The sequence below is a fragment of the Oncorhynchus clarkii genome, chromosome 8 (genome assembly GCF_045791955.1).
Source record: "Oncorhynchus clarkii lewisi isolate Uvic-CL-2024 chromosome 8, UVic_Ocla_1.0, whole genome shotgun sequence".
NCBI classification, from domain to species: Eukaryota; Metazoa; Chordata; class Actinopteri; order Salmoniformes; family Salmonidae; genus Oncorhynchus; species Oncorhynchus clarkii.
The window spans coordinates 24,918,100-24,942,273 of record NC_092154.1 but is presented as its reverse complement, the minus strand read 5'-3'; the positions used below and the strand labels follow the sequence as shown (position 1 = coordinate 24,942,273).

Sequence of the window (24,174 nt, the reverse complement as noted above, 5' to 3'; positions counted from 1 at the left end):
ACAGTGATCACTAACCTCAATTTGGATTAAGATTTTGGCAGCAAAGGACACATTGCTCAACCCTGACCAGGCCCTACTCCCAGACACTCGGAAGAGAAAGACACGACGATCTAGAGGCCGAAGAACTGTAATATCCTATGTTTTTCGGACACTTGGCTAAACAAGGACATGGATAATATTCTAGCAGTTTTTTCTAGGACAGAATGGCAGAGTAGGGTAAGCTCAAGGGGTGCGGTGTTTATTTCTTCCTTAACAACAGCTGGTGCGCAATCTCTAATATTAAGGAAGACTCGAGGTTCTGCTCGCCCGAGTTAGAATACCACATGATAAGCTGTAAACCATACTATTTACCAAGAGAGTTTATCTATATTTTTCAAAGCAGTCTATTTACCACCACAAACAGATGTTGGCACTAAGAGCTGTATAAGGCCATAAGCAAACAAGAAAATGCTCATCCAGTGGCGGTGCTCCTAACGGTCAGTGATTTTAATCCAGTAAAAAAATGGAATCCATTTTAATCTCATTTCTACCAGAATGTCACCTGTGCAACTAGAGGCAACAAACCTTGAGATCACCTTTACTCCACACAAAGAGACGCATATAAAGCTCGCCCTCCATTTGGCAAATCTGACCATAACCCCAGTGGTGTTAAGTACTTCAGTAAAAATACTTTAAATTACTACGTAAGTCATTTTTAGGGGTATCTGTACTTTACTATTTGTATTTTGGACAACTTTTACTTCACTATATTCATAAAGAAAAGAATATGTACTTTTTACTTCATACATTTTCCCTGACACCCAAAAGTACTCTTTACATTTTGAATACTTAGCAGGGAATGTTCATGTGGTCTAATTCACATACTTATCAAGAGAACATCCCTGGTCATCCCTACTGCCTCTGATCTGGCAGACTCACTAAACACATGCTTAGTTTGTAAATGATGTCTGAGTGTTGGAGTGTGCTCCAGGATATCTGTAAATAAAATAAAAACACTGGCACCATATGGTTTGCTTAAGGAATTTGAAGTGATTTATACATGTACTTTGAAACTTAAGTATATTTAAGCGATTACATTTACTTTTGATACTTAAGTTTATTTCAAACCAAATACTTTTAGACTTTTACTCAAGTAGTATTTTACTGGGTGACATTTACTTGAGTCATTTTATATTAAGGCATCTGTACTTTTACTCAAGTATGACAATTGGGTACTTTTTCCACCACTGCATAACTCTATCCTCCTGATTCCTGCTTACAAAGAAAAACTCCAACAGGAAGTACCAGTGACTCGCTCAATGTGGAAGTGACCGTACGTACATATCCCAACCAGAAGCCATGGATTACAAGCAACACATACAGTGAGTTTAAGGCTAGAATGAACGGTCATTAGTACATCTGTTTTAGTAGTGTCTGCTCTGCTTGAAATTTGAAGAGTTGTAACATAAACATAGTATGGTTCAAAAGGTTAACTTCTCTACTACAGTAAAATAATGTCTACATGTGTTTCGGTGTCCATTTAACAGATTCTCTAGGACCAAACTTCAAATGCAAATAGCGAGTTGAAACCGTTTGACAGAGAGGAAGAAGTAATCTCTCATCTTTGTTGTTGTGAATGGTAGGGGGAGGGGCTTGTGAGAAAGAGGCGAAGCGACAGGTTTCAATCTCACCAAAATCTGTCCAAAATAATCCCAATGCGTTTCTATGCACTTATTTTGAACCCAAGCTTGTCGCCTGCCTTCCCGCCTTTGGGACAACAACTCCCATTGTTAGGGAGGAGACATGAGCATCTCGTCATGATATACAGATCTCTGGTGTAAATGGGAAGGTGCACAGTACAGAGAGAGCAAATGAGACGAGACCAAATAGACAACATGAGAACAAGCAGACATAAATGCTCAAAAATGAAAAATATTTTGCAATACAGGCATTTGGAATATCGTTAAAAACACATTAAAATTAATCAAATTCATTCGATATATCACCCAGTTTAATTGCAAACTATCGCAGATTACAAAGGGAAACCCAAGCGCGAGCTGCCCAGTGACGCAAGCCTACTAGATGAGCTCTATATGCCTTATATGCTCGCTTTGAGGCAAGCAACACTGAACAGAAAGCCAAGTCAACAAACAGGTCACTGACCATCTCGAATCCCACCATACCTTCTCCGCTGTGCAATCTGGTTTCCGAGCCGGTCACGGGTGCACCTCAGCCACGCTCAAGGTACTAAACAATATAATAACCGCCATCGATAAAAGACAGTACTGTGCAGCCGTCTTCATCGACCTTGCCAAGGCTTTCGACTCTGTCAATCACCATATTATTATCGGCAGACTCAGTAGCCTCGTTTTTTCTAATGACTGCCTTGCCTGGTTTACCAACTACTTTGCAGACAGAGGTCAGTGTGTCAAATCGGAGGGCATGCTGTCCGGTCCTCTGGCAGTCTCCATGGGGGTGCCACAGGGTTCAATTTCTCTTTTCTCTGTATATATCAATGATGTTGCTCTTGCTGCGGGCGATTCCCTGATCCACCTCTACGCAGACGACACCATTCTGTATACTTCCGGCCCGTCCTTGGACACTGTGCTATCTAACCTCCAAACGAGCTTCAATGCCATACAACACTCCTTCCGTGGCCTCCAACTGCTCTTAAACGCTAGTAAAACCAAATGCATGCTTTTCAACCGTTCGCTGCCTGCACCCGCACGCCCGACTAGCATCACCACCCTGGATGGTTCTGACCTAGAATATGTGGACATCTATAAGTACCTAGGTGTCTGGCTAGACTGTAAACTCTCCTTCCAGACTCATATCAAACATCTCCAATCTAAAATCAAATCTAGAGTCGGCTTTCTATTCCGCAACAAAGCCTCCTTCACTCACGCCGCCAAACTTACCCTAGTAAAACTGACTATCCTACCGATCCTCGACTTCGGCGATGTCATCTACAAAATAGCTTCCAATACTCTACTCAGCAAACTGGATGCAGTTTATCACAGTGCCATCCGTTTTGTTACTAAAGCACCTTATACCACCCACCACTGCGACCTGTATGCTCTAGTCGGCTGGCCCTCGCTACATATTCGTTGCCAGACCCACTGGCTCCAGGTCATCTACAAGTCCACGCTAGGTAAAGCTCCGCCTTATCTCAGTTCACTGGTCACGATGGCAACACCCACCCGTAGCACGCGCTCCAGCAGGTGTATCTCACTGATCATCCCTAAAGCCAACACCTCATTTGGCCGCCTTTCCTTCCAGTTCTCTGCTGCCTGTGACTGGAACGAATTGCAAAAATCGCTGAAGTTGGAGACTTTTATCTCCCTCACCAACTTCAAACATCTGCTATCTGAGCAGCTAACCAATCGCTGCAGCTGTACATAGTCTATCTGTAAATAGCCCACCCAATTTTACCTACCTCATCCCCATACTGTTTATATTTATTTACTTCTCTGCTCTTTTGCACACCAATATCTCTACCTGTACATGACCATCTGATTATTTATCACGCCAGTGTTAATCTGCAAAATTGTAATTATTCGCCTACCTCCTCATGCCTTTTGCACACAATGTACAGTGCCTTGCGAAAGTATTCGGCCCCCTTGAACTTTGCGACCTTTTGCCACATTTCAGGCTTCAAACATAAAGATATAAAACTGTATTTTTTTGTGAAGAATCAACAACAAGTGGGACACAATCATGAAGTGGAACGACATTTATTGGATATTTCAAACTTTTTTAACAAATCAAAAACTGAAAAATTGGGCGTGCAAAATTATTCAGCCCCTTTACTTTCAGTGCAGCAAACTCTCTCCAGAAGTTCAGTGAGGATCTCTGAATGATCCAATGTTGACCTAAATGACTAATGATGATAAATACAATCCACCTGTGTGTAATCAAGTCTCCGTATAAATGCACCTGCACTGTGATAGTCTCAGAGGTCCGTTAAAAGCGCAGAGAGCATCATGAAGAACAAGGAACACACCAGGCAGGTCCGAGATACTCTTGTGAAGAAGTTTAAAGCCGGATTTGGATACAAAAAGATTTCCCAAGCTTTAAACATCCCAAGGAGCACTGTGCAAGCGATAATATTGAAATGGAAGGAGTATCAGACCACTGCAAATCTACCAAGACCTGGCCGTCCCTCTAAACTTTCACCTCATACAAGGAGAAGACTGATCAGAGATGCAGCCAAGAGGCCCATGATCACTCTGGATGAACTGCAGAGATCTACAGCTGAGGTGGGAGACTCTGTCCATAGGACAACAATCAGTCGTATATTGCACAAATCTGGCCTTTATGGAAGAGTGGCAAGAAGAAAGCCATTTCTTAAAGATATCCATAAAAAGTGTTGTTTAAAGTTTGCCACAAGCCACCTGGGAGACACACCAAACATGTGGAAGAAGGTGCTCTGGTCAGATGAAACCAACATGTAACTTTTTGGCAACAATGCAAAACGTTATGTTTGGCGTAAAAGCAACACACCATCCCCACTGTCAAACATGGTGGTGGCAGCATCATGGTTTGGGCCTGCTTTTCTTCAGCAGGGACAGGGAAGATGGTTTAAAATTGATGGGAAGATGGATGGAGCCAAATACAGGACCATTCTGGAAGAAAACCTGATGGAGTCTGCAAAAGACCTGAGACTGGGACGGAGATTTGTCTTCCAACAAGACAATGATCCAAAACATAAAGCAAAATCTACAATGGAATGGTTGAAAAATAAACATATCCAGGTGTTAGAATGGCCAAGTCAAAGTCCAGACCTGAATCCAATCGAGAATTTGTGGAAAGAACTGAAAACTGCTGTTCACAAATGCTCTCCATCCAACCTCACTGAGCTCGAGCTGTTTTGCAAGGAGGAATGGGCAAAAATTTCAGTCTCTCGATGTGCAAAACTGATAGACATACCCCAAGCGACTTACAGCTGTAATCGCAGCAAAAGGTGGCGCTACAAAGTATTAACTTAAGGGGGCTGAATAATTTTGCACGCCCAATTTTTCAGTTTTTGATTTGTTAAAAAAGTTTGAAATATCCAATAAATGTCGTTCCACTTCATGATTGTGTCCCACTTGTTGTTGATTCTTCACAAAAAAATACAGTTTTATATCTTTATGTTTGAAGCCTGAAATGTGGCAAAAGGTCGCAAAGTTCAAGGGGGCCGAATACTTTCGCAAGGCACTGTATATAGACTCTCTTTTTTTTCTACTGTGTTATTGACTTGTTAATTGTTTACTCCATGTGTAACTCTGTGTTGTCTGTTCACACTGCTATGCTTTATCTTGGCCAGGTCGCAGTTGCAAATGAGAACTTGTTCTCAACTAGCCTACCTGGTTAAATAAAGGTGAAATAATGTAAAAAAAAACATGAGTGAGAGCACCAGTAGTTCAGGATGACTGTGATCACGCTCTCTGTAGCCGATGTGAGTAAGACCTTTAACTTCTTATGGTATAGGGGACGGTAGCGTCCCACTTGGCCAAAAAACAGGGAAAATGCAGCTCGGCAAATTCAAATAAATTGATATAAAAATCAAACTTTCATTAAATCACACATGTAAGATACTAAATTAAAGCTAAACTCGTTGTGAATCCAGCCAACATGTCAGATTTGAAAAAGGCTTTTCGGCGAAAGCATAAGAAGCTATTATTTGATGATAGCACAACAGTAAACAAAGAGGGTAGCATATTTCAACCCTGCAGGCGCTACACAAAACACAGAAATAAAATATAAAACATGCCTTACCTTTGACGAGCTTCTTTTGTTGGCACTCCAATATGTCCTTAAACATCACAATTGGTCCTTTTGTTCGATTAATTCCGTCCATATATATCCAAAATGTCAATTTATTTGACGCGTTTGATCTAGAAAAAAACAGCTTCCAAAATGCGCTACGTCACTACAAAATATTTCAAAAGTTGCCTATAAACTTTGCCAAAATATTTCAAACTACTTTTGTATTTTTAAACGTTAATAATCGATCAAATTCAAGACGGGTCTATCTGTTTTCAATAGAGGACGAGAGGAAACTAACGCTACTTTCAAGTCTTGGCCAACTCTCAACAGCGTTACCCTTTTCCAGGATGGCCCTACTTTTTAATTGCACAAATGAATAACCTCAACCAAATTCCAAAGACTGGTGACATCCAGTGGAAGCGTTAGGAACTGAAAACAAGTTCCTAAGAAATATCGTTTGCCAATGAGATATATATTCGGCCTCTGTACTGCTCTGTGTTAGCCTGAAACATAGATCAACTATTTATATATACCTCTCTGATCTAGACACGGACATGTCTTCTTTCTCCGGCATCAGGACATCATTTTGGTTAATTGTTATTGCCATGTTTCCTTCCATCTCATACACAACGCGGGCGGCGCGTAAACACTGGAAGGAGCGTGTAACATCACTTTTTGTGTACATGTCATGTGAGTGCGTGGAGAGCGCTCCATTATGCCCATACTCCCTCCCTCATCCCATAGATTTATGCCGCGTTCAAATGCTAGTTGGAAATAGGAAACTCGGAAATGTCAAACTTTCTGATTCGTTGAATGTGTGTAACTACAACCAGTTAGCAAGTTGGACATCTCTTAGTTTCCTAGTTAAGACTAGTACTTGAACGCAGCATTATATCACAGACAGAACTGGTCCCTACTCTGTGCGCATGTGCAATAACTCAATTCGCCCTTGCATTCCTTCTAAACAATGCCATTTAAAATATACGTCTACAAAACTTAGTCCACTCTGTTCGTAACCGATTGTAGTTCTGGGAACAGAAAACTGTACTGAGATCGAATGTTTCAAAATTAGCAGTATGTTGGCCCAGTTTCACCTAGCTCCAGCTTCTCCCACTTCCCGCCATATTTGGTTGTGAGAAGTTCTAAACCGCTGCTTAGATGTATAAATCCTATGAGATCTGGGCCTAGTTACCCAGAGCCTCCGTAGCGTTAATTTGACGCTACGCATCCTTCAAGCGGGATAATTGTCATCAGCAACCACTGAATAGCATAGCACCACAGTCAAATAATATTACTAAAAAATATTAATATTCATGAAATCACAAGTGCAATATTGCAAAACACAGCTTAACCGTTTGTTAATCCACCTGTCATCTCAGATTTTGAAATGATGCTTTACAGCGATAGCAATCCAAGCGTTTGTGTAAGTTTATCGATCGCATGACAAAACATTAAGTACACTTAGCATCAGGAAGCTTGGTCACGAAAATCAGAAAAGAAATCAAATGAATCGTTTACCTTTGATGATCTTCGGATGTTTTCACTCACGAGACTCCCAGTTACACAACAAATGTTCCTTTTGTTCCATAAAGATTATTTTTATATCCAAAATTTCTCGATTTATGTTCAGAAATCCACAGGAAAGAGCGGTCACGACAACGCAGACGAAAATTCCAAATAATATCCATAATGTCCACACAAACATGTCAAATGTTTTTTATAATCAATCCTCAGGTTGTTTTTCAAATATATATTCGATAATATATCTACCGGGAGTGTAGGTTTTTCAATAGGACAGGGAGAAACAATGGCCTCTTTACTCTGTTGCGCAAAACTCACACTGAGAGCCCCCACCTATCCACTTACGCAATGTGATCTTTCTCGCTCATTTTTCAAAATAAAAGCCTGAAACTATGTCTAAAGACTGTTGACACCTTAGAAGCCATAGAAAAAGGAATCTGGTTGATATCCCTTTAAATGGAGGATAGGCATGCATAGGAACAGAGAGGTTTCAAAATAAGAGGCACTTCCTGATTGGATTTTCCTCAGGTTTTCGAACGGAAAATATCAGTTCTGTTATACTCACAGATAATATTTTGACAGTTTTGGAAACCTTAGAGTGTTTTCTATCCTAATCTGACAATTATATGCATATTCTAATTTCTGGGGCTGAGAAATAGGCCGTTTAAAATGGGTACGTTTTTTTGCCAAAGACTAAAATACTGTCCCCTACATGCAAAAGGTTTTAAGATCATCGTTAGAACCATCTTATGTATCTTTAGTAACTGCAGTGGTTCCCAAAGCATTCATGGCTCTTAAAAATATTTGCACATCTACTCGTGATCCAGACCACTCGTAGAGCAGCAGCGCAACGTTAGACTTCTGCCTTACCTCACAAGTAGTAGCAGTGCATGGGTAAAATCACAGAGGAAGCCAAGCCAAACTGGTAAAAAATCCCTGTTAAAACCGGTTGTGATAATTGCATTGTTTGCTCTTTGATCTATAACCCATTAGTTCATTTGCCAGCATGATATACAAAAAGGCAGTGACAACAAAAAGACAACAGTCACACAGTGGCGGAATAAATTCTACTACACATTTTTTGTTTCATCACAAAACCGGAGAGCAACATCTGTCTGGTGAAGTCCACAAAGCAAATATTGCATGTAACAAACATGGTCAAGCAAGTTAATGTTTTCGACAACTACTGATTTAGAACCACGGAGTTACTACAAGTCAGCACAAAGACAACTGGAGCAGTGTCGTTATTTCTGCACCATTTTAACTTAAAAATGGAATCATCTTCAAATCAAAAGGCTATACAGTGGGGCAAAAAGTATTTAGTTAGCCACCAATTGTGCAAGTTCTCCCACTTAAAAAGATGAGAGAGGCCTGTAATTTTCATCATAGGTACACTTCAACTATGACAGACAAAATGAGAAGAAAAAAAATCCAGAAAATCACATTGTAGGATTTTTATGAATTTATTTGCAAATTATGGTGGAAAATAAGTATTTGATCAATAACAAAAGTTTATCTCAATACTTTGTTACGTACCCTTTGTTGGCAATGACAGAGGTCTAACGTTTTCTGTAAGTCTTCACAAGGTTTTCACACACTGTTGCTGGTGTTTTGGCCTATCCCTCCAAAGATTTTCTATGGGGTTGAGATCTGGAGACTGGCCACTCCAGGACCTTGAAATGCTTCTTACGAAGCCACTCCTTCATTGCCCGGGCGGTGTGTTTGGGATCATTGTCATGCTGAAAGACCCAGCCACGTTTCATCCTCAATGCCCTTGCTGATGGAAGGAGGTTTTCACTCAAAATCTCACGATACATGGCCCCATTCATTCTTTCCTTTACACGGATCAGTCGTCCTGGTCTCTTTGCAGAAAAACAGCCCCAAAGCATGATGTTTCCACCCCCATGCTTCACAGTAGGTATGGTGTTCTTTGGATGCAACTCAGCATTCTTTGTCATCCAAACACGACGAGTTGAGTTTTTACCAAAAAGTTATATTTTGGTTTCATCTGACCATATGACATTCTCCCAATCTTCTTCTGGATCATCCAAATGCTCTCTAGAAAACTTCAGACGGGCCTGGACATGTACTGGCTTAAGCAGGGGGACACGTCTGGCACTGCAGGATTTGAGTCCCTGGCGGCGTAGTGTGTTACTGATGGTAGGCTTTGTTACTTTGGTCCCAGCTCTCTGCAGGTCATTCACTAGGTCCCCCCGTGTGGTTCTGGGATTTTTGCTCACCGTTCTTGTGATCATTTTGAACCCACGGGGTGAGATCTTGCATGGAGCCCCATATCGAGGGAGATTATCAGTGGTCTTGTATGTCTTCCATTTCCTAATAATTGCTCCCACAGTTGATTTCTTCAAACCAAGCTGCTTACCTATTGCAGATTCAGTCTTTCCAGCCTGGTGCATGTCTACAATTTTGTTTCTGGTGTCCTTTGACAGCTCTTTGGTCTTGGCCATAGTGGAGTTTGGAGTGTGACTGTTTGAGGTTGTGGACAGGTGTCTTTTATACTGATAACAAGTTCAAACAGGTGCCATTAATACAGGTAACGAGTGGAGGACAGAGGAGCCTCTTAAAGAAGAAGTTACAGGTCTGTGATACTTATTTTCCACCATAATTTGCAAATAAATTCATTAAAAATCCTACAATGTGATTTTCTGGATTTTTCCCCTCATATTGTCTGTCATAGTTGAAGTGTACCTATGATGAAAATGACAGGCCTTTCTCATATTTTTAAGTGGGAGAACTTGCACAATTGGTGGCTGACTAAATACTTTTTTGCCCCACTGTATATGCTTAGTTTAACACACTGAAAACAAACTTAAAGATACCAAAAACAATTTAGTCCAATCAATGTTGCTGAATAGCATGTTGTTGATGATTACTTTTTGGATTACTTTTACATTCAGAAAGAATGTTTGAGAAAAATACATTGTCATCTTTCTGTTTTCTCTGACATTCAATTCAGCATTGAAAAAAGGCGCAAGTTTAAATTTGTTCCGCCTGCAAATCTGACCACAAATCAGAGACCTCTATGATGACACACACCAAATGTGTTTAATGGATAATTTGTGTCTTCTTATAATCCCTTTTAAGGGCAAAGTAATCCAAAAGTAACTGAAAGTAAGTAGGGGGTGAAATTGATTTTTTTTTAAAACATCAAAATGCCTATGTGGAATACAAAGATGCTGGCCCATGTTGACACACTTAAAACTGCTGTGCCTGTCAACAACTACCATCACTCGTTTAAAGGTACTTAAACATTTTGTCTTGTCCATTCACCCTCTGATTGGCACACATACACAATCCATGTCTTAATTATCTCCAGGCTTAAAAATCCTTATTTAACCTGTTTCCTCCCCTTCATATACACTGATAGAAGTGGATTTAGCAAGTGATGTCAATAAGGGATCATAGCTTTCACCTGGATTCACCTGGTCAATCTATGTCATGGAAAGAGGTGTTCCTAATGTGGTGCTAATGTGGTGCAGTGTGCTAAAGCACTGAGGAGGAAAGAAGACGACTGGGGTACAAATCTTGAAATCAATTAACATTGCATTACGAAAATGGTTAGTTTGTAGATTATGTTTTTTTTAAATCTTTATTCATAAAAACTAGTCTGCGAAATGTATAGGCCTAGCCTACGTTTGACATGAAACACGGCTAATAGTCGTGTTTGCTTACGACGCAAACGGCATACTCAGCACCAGTGAACTGGACAGCTCCCCTAACTGGATCATGTGAAAAACCGAACATGCCCCAAATGAAACTCTTAGCTATCGCTCTTACAGGTTCACTACATGTTTGTTAGGAAACACTTTAAAAAGGGCTCATAAATAACGATGCATCTGGTACAATCATTATAATGCTTAAGTTATATCGCAACTGGGAAATGAGGCCCTGGCTCATTGTTGTATCTGTGGCAGCGCCATTAAAGCCATCTACATTTTGAAGTTGTCCATTTTCTACTTCTACTACTTCTGAGTTGGCAAATAAACTGAAAAGGGTGCATACTCCCACCTGTAATTATGGAAGGTTATCTCATGAGTATAATTAATTGGCTGAGCTCTCCTGATGACCCAGATGGAATCATGTGATCCTTCCTTAAAACCCCATAGAATGTCCCACCCAGTTGACAACTTCCAAATGGTGAAAGTCCTGAATGGCGCTGCCCATGCTAAAAAAGGATTTGGGGCACCTCAATCGATCTCTCTGCTCCATCCTTACCGCTTGATGTGTGCCAAAGGTATTCCGCGAATTTGACTCAGATTTTTTTTATGCACACAGCATTCGAAGAAAATCCTGGCTGGTTCTACTCTAGTCATTGGCATAGGTGCAACCTGATATTGAATTTGGACATGCTGAAAAGTTGTTTTACCTCTGAATGTCTGATGCTATTTGCATGTCATGACAATGCCGTTTCATTTGGAAATGGTCATTGAATAAACTATTGGCTATTGTCAATGTCCACGAAATTAATGAAGCTTTTAGTAATAGGTAACAGCCTACTTGTAGATACAGGCTTTTGCACTGTAACGAAGGACACAATCACAATTCTAAACTTGCTATTCCTCTCAATTTGCTAGGTTAGCCGCCGAAATATCTTGCACTTTTTTGACGTCGACACACGCTGTCGATACCTTTTTAAGGGCTTGGCTGTTTCCAGTCAGTTGTGACTTGCAGCTGCACCAAAGCAAACGCCTGCACATTCACAGCCAATTTCACCACTTGGGCTATAGGCTACTGCAGCAGTGGAATTGAGAGTAGGCTACTAGTTTGTATCGGGTCCGATATTTGCAACTGGTGATACTTATTGCCATGAAGGATTTAATTCGTTTTATTAGCACAGTTGGTATGGCTTGGACGACTTTTCTCAGTGCCATTTAAGACTGATCGCCGTGAAACTCCACATCTTCAGATTCTGCTTAATTTGTTAGATACAACGGGTGACAAGACACGAACATGGATACCACTGTGAATTCAGGAAGAAATTCCGAGAAATCTCACCTCGTGCACGAGATGAATGCCAAAATGTATTCACTGAAAAGGTAATGAATTTTTTTTCCCTTCATGTTTGAGCTGTGATTATTTCATATGAAGCCAAAATAATATAGATGTTGTGATATTTGGTTCTTTCTACATGCCATATTCTGATATTTTAGGTTGCGCATTAGCCTACAAAGAGGGAGAATATATTTGTACAATTATACAAACACAGTAGACTGGTCTATTTTCTTTTATGCAGTAATTTTAAGGGTTTATTAAACTGAAAATATTTAGGCTACGGTGCAGGGCAGTACTGTAGGTGTACACTTTATCTTGTGCTGTGATTGTTTTAAACTGTAGTTAGTGTAGCTTATTGTAATTGTTGGAGACATAGGCAACCAAAACCAAACTGATAGTCCTGTTTCTGAAAACATGCGGTAATGCAACGAAAATGTATGTTTCCACGAAGTAGGCTACACATCCCATGCGGGGATAGCTCACGCTGCACATAGATTACATTCACATTTGTAGCCTATCATTTCCAAGTGTCCAGTGTAATAGAACCGTAGTTGCCGAATTTAGCTTTATTCACGCTGAGTCTATTCTTAACCTGTCCGGGTGCTGCCAATAAGCAGGCAGTGTGTGAAATGTTTTGTCTGAATGAACAAATAATTTCCATGCTTGGCTTCGTTTTGGACATTATTTGACGGATGGCCCGAGGGAAGTTCCATGATCACTGGTAAAAACTAATCTCTCATTACGAGATCTGATGGGAGAATGGCGGAACACCCTGAGACCTTAGCAATTATATTAACTCATTTTTAAGTAGTAGTAGTAAAAAAAAAAAAGTGATTTTCACTGGGCGTTTGCAGATTTTTATCCGTCACTTTTAAAATGTTCAGATACAAAATTGTAGACAATTTTATTTAGTGAGCTATATTTTTGTAAAATTACAATGTGCTGCCAATAGATTTAAGAAAATCTTTGAAATAGTTATCTATTTAAAATGTGCATGGGGGGAAAGTCATGTTTATAAAAAAACATAGACAAGCTAAATAGATTATTAGGTCTACCTATTTGTGTAAAAAAAATGCTAAATACAAAATAGTCTAACCTAAACGAAAACTATTAGTCTATTTTAGTAGCCTATTGGGTTTAATATTTGATTCCCAATGGTATAGCAATTGTAATCGCAAAAACAAAAGGTTGAATGAAGATGATTTGATTTCCGCACCATGGACAGCAGTCGCTGACTTTCCTAATTAAATAAAGGCTAAATAAATTAAAAAACATTTGACAAATGCTCGTTTTTTTGCCACTCAAGTTGGTTATTGACGTGAATAGAAATAATAAACTTATATTGCAACACATAAACTATAGAATCCATGACGTTATATTGATTTTGGGAATGTATTAAAATATGAATAGCTAATACCCTATCCTTAGGGAAGTACATGTGGATCATCATATGGGAATTGGGCCTACACTGGATTCAGAGTGCTGGCGAGACCTGGCTATCTCCAAGGAAAAGGCATAACCCATTCGGCAAAAACTGGTTGAATAAACATTGTTTCCACGTCATTTCAACAGATACAAAAAAGTGATGACGTTGAATCAACGTGGAAAACTGTTTGCTATTGCAGAAAGTCTTTAATCTAAGGGATTTGTCTTTTTTTTCTCACCCAGTTTGCAACCTAAAACCAATGACATGGTGACATGTTTTGTTAGTTGACAACTGAACTGATGTCTGTGCCCAGTAGGAAGCCAAAGGTGTGTTTAGTTAACGGCATTAATAGGCCTATAGGAAATGCCCCACGATATTATATTTATTTATTTGCCTTGTGTTGGGGTTAAGTGGACTCACATATTTGTCCTTTGTTTTTAAATTGCAGTATTATTTGCTTAGTCAACCCCACCATATAATTCCCCCCCCCCCAAAAAATGGAATAATTGCTAAACTAATTGTACATATTAGCGTCAGCAAACACGTGTTATACGAGGTGTGTGTTATACGTATACAGCCATTTGTATAGAGCCTAAGAACGGGTTTAAAGTCTTTAATCAAATGATCCGAGAATGCTATTAGATTTTAATAACATAATTTCATTTTTAGTTAAAGATTCAGAACAGTTATTCTCATTCCCATAATATTTGTTTGTGATAGAAATGCTCACAATTTTTTGAAGTACTTTTTCTCTCACTGCTAACTACCAGGCTACCAGGCTTATATTCACGAGCTCTCCCTGACTGATAGCTCTTCGAAATGCCATGTCAAGAAACTTGGATATAGGGAGCAGGGTAGCAGTAAAATCATCTCAAGCTAATTTGGTGATAATCAATGCAACTCAAACAACATTGAAATTGCATCAATTACCTAGCTAGCCAGTAACTAGATAACACCAGAAACATATAAGTATCTTTGTCATAGATGAATGGTGCAAACTTTAATTTGTCGACACCCTACAGTCAAGTTTTGGCACCAGTAGATTAGCTATCTAGCTATACTACTCCACTCTGCAAACACATTCTCCAATGTTGGTTACAACTAGGTACTTATTTAAATTAGGTAAGAGAATATCTTAATAGAATTGGTTTATTAAAATGAGATGTCAGCCTATCCCCATAATAATCCTGAATTCTGAATCTAAGTGTTTGGCTTGTAACTTTATGATCAAACTTTCAGTGTAGAAGCAACAGTCATTGTTTATACTTTGGTCATACTTTGATCTGGTTTCATCGAAATATCATCCAATTTAATGTAAAATATGATTTTGACTGTTCATGACCTTTTGGATAACTCTCATGGATTTTGACCCTCCATAAACACCAACACAATAGTTATTTTCTAACGCTATTTGCCATTCTACTTACCCTTACATACCTTACTAAACTAAAGTGATACTTTTTTTTTACAGATAGGCTAATTGGGTTCTATTACAGTGGGGCAAAAAAGTATTTAGTCAGCCACCAATTATGCAAGTTCTCCCACTTAAAAAGATGAGAGGCCTGTAATTTTCATCATAGGTACACTTCAACTAAGTAAGTAAGTAAGCACAATAACTGTATGTCGGGAGCTTCATAAAATGGGTTTCCATGGCTGAGCAGCTGCACACAAGCTTAAGATCACTATGCACAATGCCAAGTGTCGGCTGGAGTGGTGTAAAGCTCGCCGTAATTGGACTCTGGAGTAGTGGAAACGCGTTCTCTTGAGTGATGAATCATGCTTCACCAGCTGGCAGTTCGATAGCGGATCTGGGTTTGGCAGATGCCAGGAGAACGCTACCTGCCTCAATGCATAGTGTCAACTGTAATGTTTGGTGGAGAAGGAATAGTTCCAGTGAAGGGAGTTCTTAACGCTACAGCATACAATGCCATTCTAGATGATTCTGTGCTTCCAACTTTGTGGCAACAGCTGGCGGAATGCACTTTCCTGATTCAGGATGATTCCCCGGTGCACAAAGTGAGGTCCATACAGAAATGGTTTGTCGAGATCTGTGTGGAAGAACCTGACTGGCCTGCACAGAGCCCTGACCTCAACCCCGTCGAACACCTTAGGGATGAATTGGAATGCCGACTGCGAGCAAGGACTAATCTCCCAACATCATTGCCCGGCTTCACCAATGCTCTTGTGACTGAATGGAAGCAAGTCCCCTTAGCAATGTTCCAACAACTAGTGGAAAGCCTTCCCAGAAGAGTGGAGGCTGTTATAGCAGCAAACGGGGACCAACTCCATATTAATGCCCATGATTTTGGAATGAGATGTTCGACAAGCAGGTGTCCACATACTTTTTGTCATGTAGTGTATATTCCCACTGAGGTTAGAATAATACTGTGAAAGTTATGATAATGCCCTTTTAGTGTAAGAGCTGTTGGGGAATAAACACCTTACATTTCTGCCTGTTTTGGTGGGATGGCGTCTTGGCCTGCCTGGTGACATCATCAGGCGGTAAATGAGTTAATAGACCAATAAGAAAGTGAGTTTGAAACCTCTCTGCCAATAACAGCAAATTTTCAGGTTTCCCCTCTCCACTCAGACCACTCCCAGACAGTCCTAGCAAAATCCTTGCTTGAGAAATTGCTCTTTGCTAAGAAGCTATTTTTGTTTATTTTTGACCATTTTATTTGAACGCAAGGTACTTAACCTAATTGTTACCCAGAAATGATTTAATATTGAGATAAAAACATCTGCATTGGACCTTTATTTTAAATGGACGGAATAAAGACGAAATGACAGATTTAAGAATTGAATTAGGAGAGAAAATGTTATAGGCTACAATGTGGATGCAGCTGCAGAGCTTCTTCTAAGAACATAATTGCAGACAGCAGTGCAAGGTCTACTGGCTGCTGTCCAGCATCAGTGTCAGGTTCTGTAGACAGGCTGAGCAGGCCAGTTCCCTTGTGTCTGAAAATCTGAAACTCTTTGATTAATCATGCTTGAATTTGGGGCCTTGTCAGTCTGGCTAACATGAATGGCTATTAGCCTTATGACAGACCTATTTCCAGACGTCCCACTCAATAAAAGGCACCAAGGTAATAGTGCTCTGGCGTCACATTTCAGATTGCTGTCAAGATCTTTTGTACCAAATGACCTCAAGAATCCCTGCTCCCGCCCGTCTCTCTCTAGTATTGAAGATGATAGTAAAAATGGGCCATGAAAACAGTAGTTCATCAGACTTCAGTGGATTCATCATATTTTGACCAGCCCTTTGAACAACACAGCACCATCATTTATTACATTTCCCAAAAGGCCCCTAAATGATCCAACATGGCATGTGATAGGCCTATGCCAACGTATCTACAGTGCCAATGGCTCTCCAGGATGAGCAAAGCAAACAGAATTTCATTTTCCAGCTAATTAATTGTTTGCTGACTAATCATTTAAACAGCAGGCCTAAACAAATAAAAACGAAGTCTTCAGGCTGTCTTCTCAAATGTATTTCTTAAAGGCCTAGTGCAGTCATGTGATTTTCCAGTGTTTAAAACCATACAATGCCTTCAGAAAGTATTCACACCCCTTGACTTTCTCGAAGAGCTTTGCACACCTGGATTGTACAATATTTGCCTGTTTTTCTTATTCTTTTTGAAATTTAAAATGTTACTCTTCAAGCTCTGTCGAGTTGGTTTTTGATCATTGCTCGACATCCATTATCAAGTGCTGCCATAGGTTTTCATGCCGATTTTAAGTCAACTTTAAGCAGGCCACTCAGGAACATTATGTCGTCTTGGTAAGCAACTCCAGTGTATATTTGGCCTTATGTTTTAGGTTATTGTCCTGCTGAAATGTGAATTTGTCTCTGTCAGATGGAAAGCAGACTGAACCAGGTTTTCCTCTAGGATTTTGCCTGTGCTTAGCACTATTCCGTTTCTTTTCATCCTAAAAAAATTCCATAGTCCTTCCCGATGACCAGCATATCATGATGCAGCCACCACTATGCTTAAAAATATGAAGAGTGGTACTTACTAATGTGTTGGATTTGCCCCAAACATAATGCTTTATATTCAGGACAAAACTGTATTTCTTTGCCACGTTTTTTGCATTGTTACTTTAGTACCTTATGGCAAACAAGATGCATGCTTTGGAATATTTATATTCTGTATAGACTTCCTTCTTTTCACTCTAATTTAGGTTAGTATTGTGGAGTAAATGCAGGCTGTAACCCAACAAAATGTGGAAAAAGTTGAGGGGTGTGAATACGCCGAGTCTCTCCTCAGGCTCTTTAGTCTGCTTGTCTTGAGCACAGAAACCTGGAAATACATTTGATCAATCATAGTCCAAACCAAATACATTATGTGTATCTTTACTTGTTTTAAAAAACAATTGTATTTTTCGTTTTAAATCTACAGTAGCAAGACAGTTGAAGGAAATAACTTAATGCAGTGTGAGTTACAGTTTGGGAGGGAGAAGAGAGCCCAGTAGTGTACAAGACACTGCTGCAGAACCATTGTAGAACATTGAACAAATTTGCATTCATGTTTGATTCTAAATCTATGCTCTAGAATTCATCCAGATTGGACAAGATGTCAAATATTTACTGTGGGTAAGAAATCCCTGTGTAAAACTGTAATGAGCCTATGTTGCGGCTTTGTCAAATATCCATCTTAGAATTTTGATGAACCAGTGGAGGCTGCTGAGGGGAGGACGGCGCAATATAATGGCTGCAATGGAGTGGTATCAAACCATGTGTTTGATACCATTCAACTTATTCCGCTCCAGCCATTGCCACTTATGCATGACAGACGGACATTTGAATAGCCTCCATGCGTTGGGTTAGGATGTGAGGGGGTGTATTTGTTCTCATGTCCCCATGGTGTGATTAAACAGAAGCTGTTTTCCACTCGGCCGGCTTCTTTTAACCTGCGTGTCGCTGGACTGATGGAGTCGGGGCCCAGAGCTGGGTTATCTCCTGGAAGACAAAATTAGAGTTTTTCCACTTCATTTAGTCTCATCATCCTCATTGCACATGGGGAGAGAATAGTTGCGGTATGTTTTCTTTTTTGTGTATTATTTTCCATGTATAATTATTTTTGTTTATATATATTATTATAGATACTCAAACATATTGTTCATTTATGTAATACTTGATATACATTGCTTTGGCAACGGTGGCAACCACCCATTCATGCCAATAAAGCATTTATTGAATTGAGAGAGATTTGCTGATTGAGATGTAATCAGATCTCTGTGGGAGTGCGCTACATTCTGATGATACAAGCAGACAGGGGCTGAACATTAACCCCAACAAAACCATGTGTATTTTTACAATGCATATACATATGAAAACATCCAAGTCCATTCGATATACTTTAGGTTGTTATGCAGTATCATCTTATGAAAAGATCATAAGACAGGGCAGACCTACTGTATGTATGTTTCAGAAATGACGTTGTCATTTCCTTTCCCATCCCAGTTCCTCTTCAGACTCCAAAGAAGACTATCCCAACTTCCCACTTGAGAAGGAAGATGTGGCTGGTGCCATTAAGCTGAAGCAGCCTGTTGGCGCCCATTGCCACGATAACAAAGCAGTGAGTGAGGAGAACCATGACGCGCTGCTGGCTAAGAAGAAGCTGTACATCGCCTCCATTGTGTGCCTCATCTTCATGATCGGAGAGATCATAGGTAAGGCTGGGTGATAATATTCCTCAGTCTAAAATGCTCTTATTAGGCCCCTTATTAGAAGCTATTGACTACTGAGATCAGAGTAATGTTTTTTTTTTAAATTCCTGGTCACATATAGGAAAAACGATTGTCCATAAACTGTAATCTATACAAACTATGAGTAGGTTCCTTAAACTTTGAAGTCAAGGTGAAGTTTTTTGGTGATCACTGCCAGTGAAAACTAGGTTTAAGGCCATCTGAGTCAGTAGCACCGTGGGCAGTTCTCTGTAATGACGTTTTAGAGGCTACTAGAAATGTGTCCAGTCTTTCATGTCGAAATCCTCCCCTGGAAAAAAGACAAATGTCCTGTCAGCACAATGGAGAGGAGGTAAAAGTGGTAAAAGTGAGGAAAGCATGACGGTGACATTTTAGATTCTATATTTAATGTCTAGACTTCCTTCCGGGGCTTGGAGTCATCCACTTTCTTCACACTGACTGTTGTAAAAAGATATTCAACGTTTATCTCCTAGTCAGCGACTATTACTGTGGGAGAAGCTGAAACTCAGAATTGTTTCTATAATTCTTTCCCTTGACATTTGGAATGAAAGTGATTGTTTTTTAGTTTTTTTAGTTTTATTTTTTTATTTTACCCCCCTTTTTCTCCCCAATTTCGTGGTATCCAATTGTTGTAGGAGCTACTATCTTGTCTCATTGCTACAACTCCCGTACGGGCTCGGGAGAGACGAAGGCTGAATGTCATGCGTCCTCCAATACACAACCCAACCAGCCGTACCCAACCAGCCGTACTGCTTCTTAACACAGCGCGCCTCCAACCCGGAAGCCAGCCGCACCAATGTGTCGGAGGCTACACCGTGCACCTGGCAACCTTGGCTAGCGCGCACTGCGCCCGGCCCGCCACAGGAGTCGCTGGTGCGCGATGAGACGAGGAGATCCCTACCGACCAATCCCTCCCTAACCCGGACGACGCTAGGCCTAGGTGGTAAAGGTTCGGTTATACATTTCCTAGGTGGTAAAGGTCCGGTTATACATTTCCTAGGTGGTAAAGGTCCGGTTATACATTTCCTAGGTGGTAAAGGGCCGGTTATACATTTCCTAGGTGGTAAAGGTTCGGTTATACATTTCCTAGGTGGTAAAGGTCTGGTTATACATTTCCTAGGTGGTAAAGGTCCGGTTATACATTTCCTAGGTGGTAAAGGTTCGGTTATACATTTCCTAGGTGGTAAAGGTCCGGTTATACATTTCCTAGGTGGTAAAGGTCCGGTTATACATTTCCTAGGTGGTAAAGGTTCGGTTATACATTTCCTAGGTGGTAAAGGTCCGGTTATACATTTCCTAGGTGGGAAAGGTTCGGTTATACATTTCCTAGGTGGTAAAGGTCCGGTTATACATTTCCTAGGTGGGAAAGGTTCGGTTATACATTTCCTAGGTGGTAAAGGTCCGGTTATACATTTCCTAGGTGGTAAAGGTCCGGCTGGATATTGTTGTTTATCGGCGTAGTAATAAACCTCCACCTCTGAACCCATGTGACCCCAAACTGTTCACACCCCTCTTGTTGACGGACAAAAAAAAATTCAAGCAACTTTCGCCCAATTCTACACGTTTTATGGGGATGAGATTTGTTTTGCTGTTTTAAAGCTATTTTCCTGCAATTCTACACATCTTTCCATATCTTACGTGTTTATATGATACCAGGGGTCGAAGCCTGACAAACATGAATATTATGTCTCTCTGAGACATCTCCATTGTCTGTGTATCTACAGGTGGCTACCTGGCCCACAGTTTGGCTATTATGACAGATGCAGCTCACCTCCTGACTGACTTCGGAAGCATGATGGTCAGCCTGTTCTCCCTGTGGATCTCCTCTAGACCACCCACCAAAACCATGACCTTTGGATGGCACCGCTCAGGTTAGGCCCATGACGTACCAGCTTCAAACATCTTTGAAGATACTTTCCCATTTAGTCCCCAGAACACATGGTGAATGTTGTCATAGCTGAATAGTAATAGCTAGGGTCTCAATTCTCTAAAATGATGGATCAACAGATGTGTGGTACTGATTGTCACTGTCTCCAACCCCCACAGAGATCCTAGGAGCGCTGGTGTCAGTGATGTCCATCTGGATAGTGACTGGGGTGCTGGTTTACCTGGCCATGGAGAGGATAGTCAAGAACGACTTTGAGATCAACAGTCAAGCGATGCTCATCACCTCCGGTTGTGCCGTCATAGTAAACATCATGTGAGTGGTTCATTCTCACGGCTTTATAGCTTAGTTATAATCATCTGCACTTGATTGGTTAACAAAATGCACATAGTGAAGTAAATACCTTAGCTGGGGTCAGCCATTCAGCTATGTTGTCTTTTTTAATGTTCATCAGCGCATATAAACTGAAGGATAAAGATAAAGGAACTTTAGACTATGGACATGTATCATCCTCTATTCCCTCCCTCCTTTAGCATGGCGTACATCCTCCACCACTCCACCACCTTCCATGCCCAGAGCTCAGGCTACCAGCAAATAGACGAGAACGGGCAGAGCCCTTTGGGTCACAGCCACTCCCATGTGGGCCACTCCCACACCCTGCTGGGCCATGGCCATGGCAACACCAGTGTGAGAGCAGCCTTCATTCACGTGTTGGGAGATCTCCTACAGAGTGTTGGGGTCCTAGTGGCTGCCATCGTCATCTTCTACAGGGTCAGTAACAAATACTAGTGTTTACACCTTACAGTACACTTACATTATGGCTTGTGTTATACTGTATTTATTTTACAGTATAACATAACATTTTTGGAACCCTTTTACTCCCCGTTTTCGTGGTATCCAATTGGTAGTTAGTCTTGTCCCATCGCTGTAGGCGAAGGTCGAGAGCCGTGCGTCCTCCGAAACACAACCCAGCCAAGCCGCACTGCTTCTTAACCCGGAAGCCAGCCGCACCAATGTGTCTGCGAAACGGCGTACACCTGGCAACCGTGTCAGTGTGCACTGTATCCGTCCGGCCACAGGAATCGCTAGTGGGCGATGGGACAAGAACATCCCTGCCGGCCAAACCCTCTGCTAACCCAGACGACGCTGGGCAAATTGTGCGCCGCCCCATGGGTCTCCCTGTCGTGGCCGGCTGCGACAGAGCCTGGATTCGAACCAGGGTCTCTAGTGGCACAGCTAGCACTGCACCACTTGGGAGGCCCATACTGTATTTATTTACAGTGCAACATATTCATGTTCACTGAAAATGTCAGGTTCTTGGGCAAAAAGTCATACATTGACATCTAACAATATACCATTTGGAGAGATACAACTGTTGTGCTATTGATGTCGCTCAGTCTCAGTAGGAAGGGGTTAACGTCTCATCACCCTGCAAGATGTTGCTCTTCCATTAGAAACCCTCCCTGTGATCCAAGTGGCCTAATGTGCTATGGCATCAGTAGAGCAGCACCCCATCACCCTCTGATGCCACTGTCTTCTGCTTGTGTCATTCTCTCTCCTGTGGACCTTCTGTTGCAGCCTGAATACAAAGTAGCAGATCCCATTTGTACCTTCCTCTTCTCTGTGTTTGTCCTTGGGACCACCATCACCATACTCAGGGATGTTTTCAGGATACTCATGGAAGGTAAACTCAACAGCCTTTTCTGTTTCTCCTGCTCTGAAGTGAGCCAAGGTGAATTCAAAACAATAAAATTGTTTATTCAGACATTTTCCTCAGTTTGTCAATTCATTTATTTATATAAAAATGCACAATAAAGCATTGCCTTGTGTTCCATTAGCTTTTTTGAATGGGCTAGGCCTCTGTCCTCATTCTACAGGGGCTCCTAAGGGAATAGAGTTTAACTCGGTGAAGGAGGTGTTGCTGTCTCTGAAGATGGTGAAGTCTATGCACAACCTGCGCCTGTGGGCCTTGACCGCGGGACAGACCCTGGTCTCCGTCCATGTAGCCATCGGTGAGACCCAGCCTTCCTTAGTCTGACACATGACATCACTCCATTTAGATTGTGCGTGCACCATCTACCATGTTGATTCACATGCTGCCAGTAGTGGCCAACAGAAACCAGTTGACACAAGCAACTAAACTATTAGACATTACAGCCCAAAAAGCATGATTGTTGACATCTGTTATGGCCATTGTTTCCCAGAGGAGAATGCCGATCCCCAGAGTGTCCTTAAGGAGGCTACAGAGATCCTCCAAACCAAGTTTGGTTTCTACAGAACCACCATCCAGGTGGAGCCCTACTCTGATGACATGGCCTACTGCACACACTGCCAGGATCCCATGGACTAACAGCAGTGGAGGCTGCTGAGGGGAGGACGGCTGATAATAATATCTGGAACAGAGCAAATAGCATGGCATCAAACACATGGAAACCATGTTTGATGTATTTGATACCAGTCCACTTATTCCGCTCCAGCCATTACCATGAGCCCATCCTCCCCAATTAAGGTGCCACCAACCTCCTGTGACTAAGACTCACAACTACCATGGAGACAGGAGAGAGCTGTCATTTTGAAAGGAAGTGGGTACTGTATACATACAAAAGCATACAGGGCCTTCAGAAAGTATTCATACACCTTGACTTATTCCACATTGTTGTCACATCCTGGATTCAAAATAGAATAAATATACACTGCTCAAAAAAATAAAGGGAACACTTAAACAACACAATGTAACTCCAAGTCAATCACACTTCTGTGAAATCAAAATGTCCACTTAGGAAGCAACACTGATTGACAATACATTTCACATGCTGTTGTGCAAATGGAATAGACAACAGGTGGAAATTATAGGCAATTAGCAAGACACCCCCAATAAAGGAGTGGCTCTACA

General features: G+C 41.1%; 1 protein-coding gene across 1 annotated transcript; it reads left to right on the top strand.

The window, feature by feature from the left end:
* The first annotated feature begins 12,219 nt into the window (after positions 1-12,219).
* LOC139415601 (proton-coupled zinc antiporter SLC30A2-like) lies at positions 12,220-23,631 on the top strand. Its single transcript, XM_071163715.1, has 8 exons — positions 12,220-12,305; positions 19,152-19,360; positions 21,121-21,267; positions 21,443-21,596; positions 21,815-22,052; positions 22,860-22,965; positions 23,159-23,293; positions 23,486-23,631. The coding sequence occupies exons 1-8, from the start codon at positions 12,220-12,222 to the stop codon at positions 23,629-23,631; spliced, it is 1,221 nt and encodes a 406-aa protein (XP_071019816.1).
* Positions 23,632-24,174: the final 543 nt, after the last annotated feature.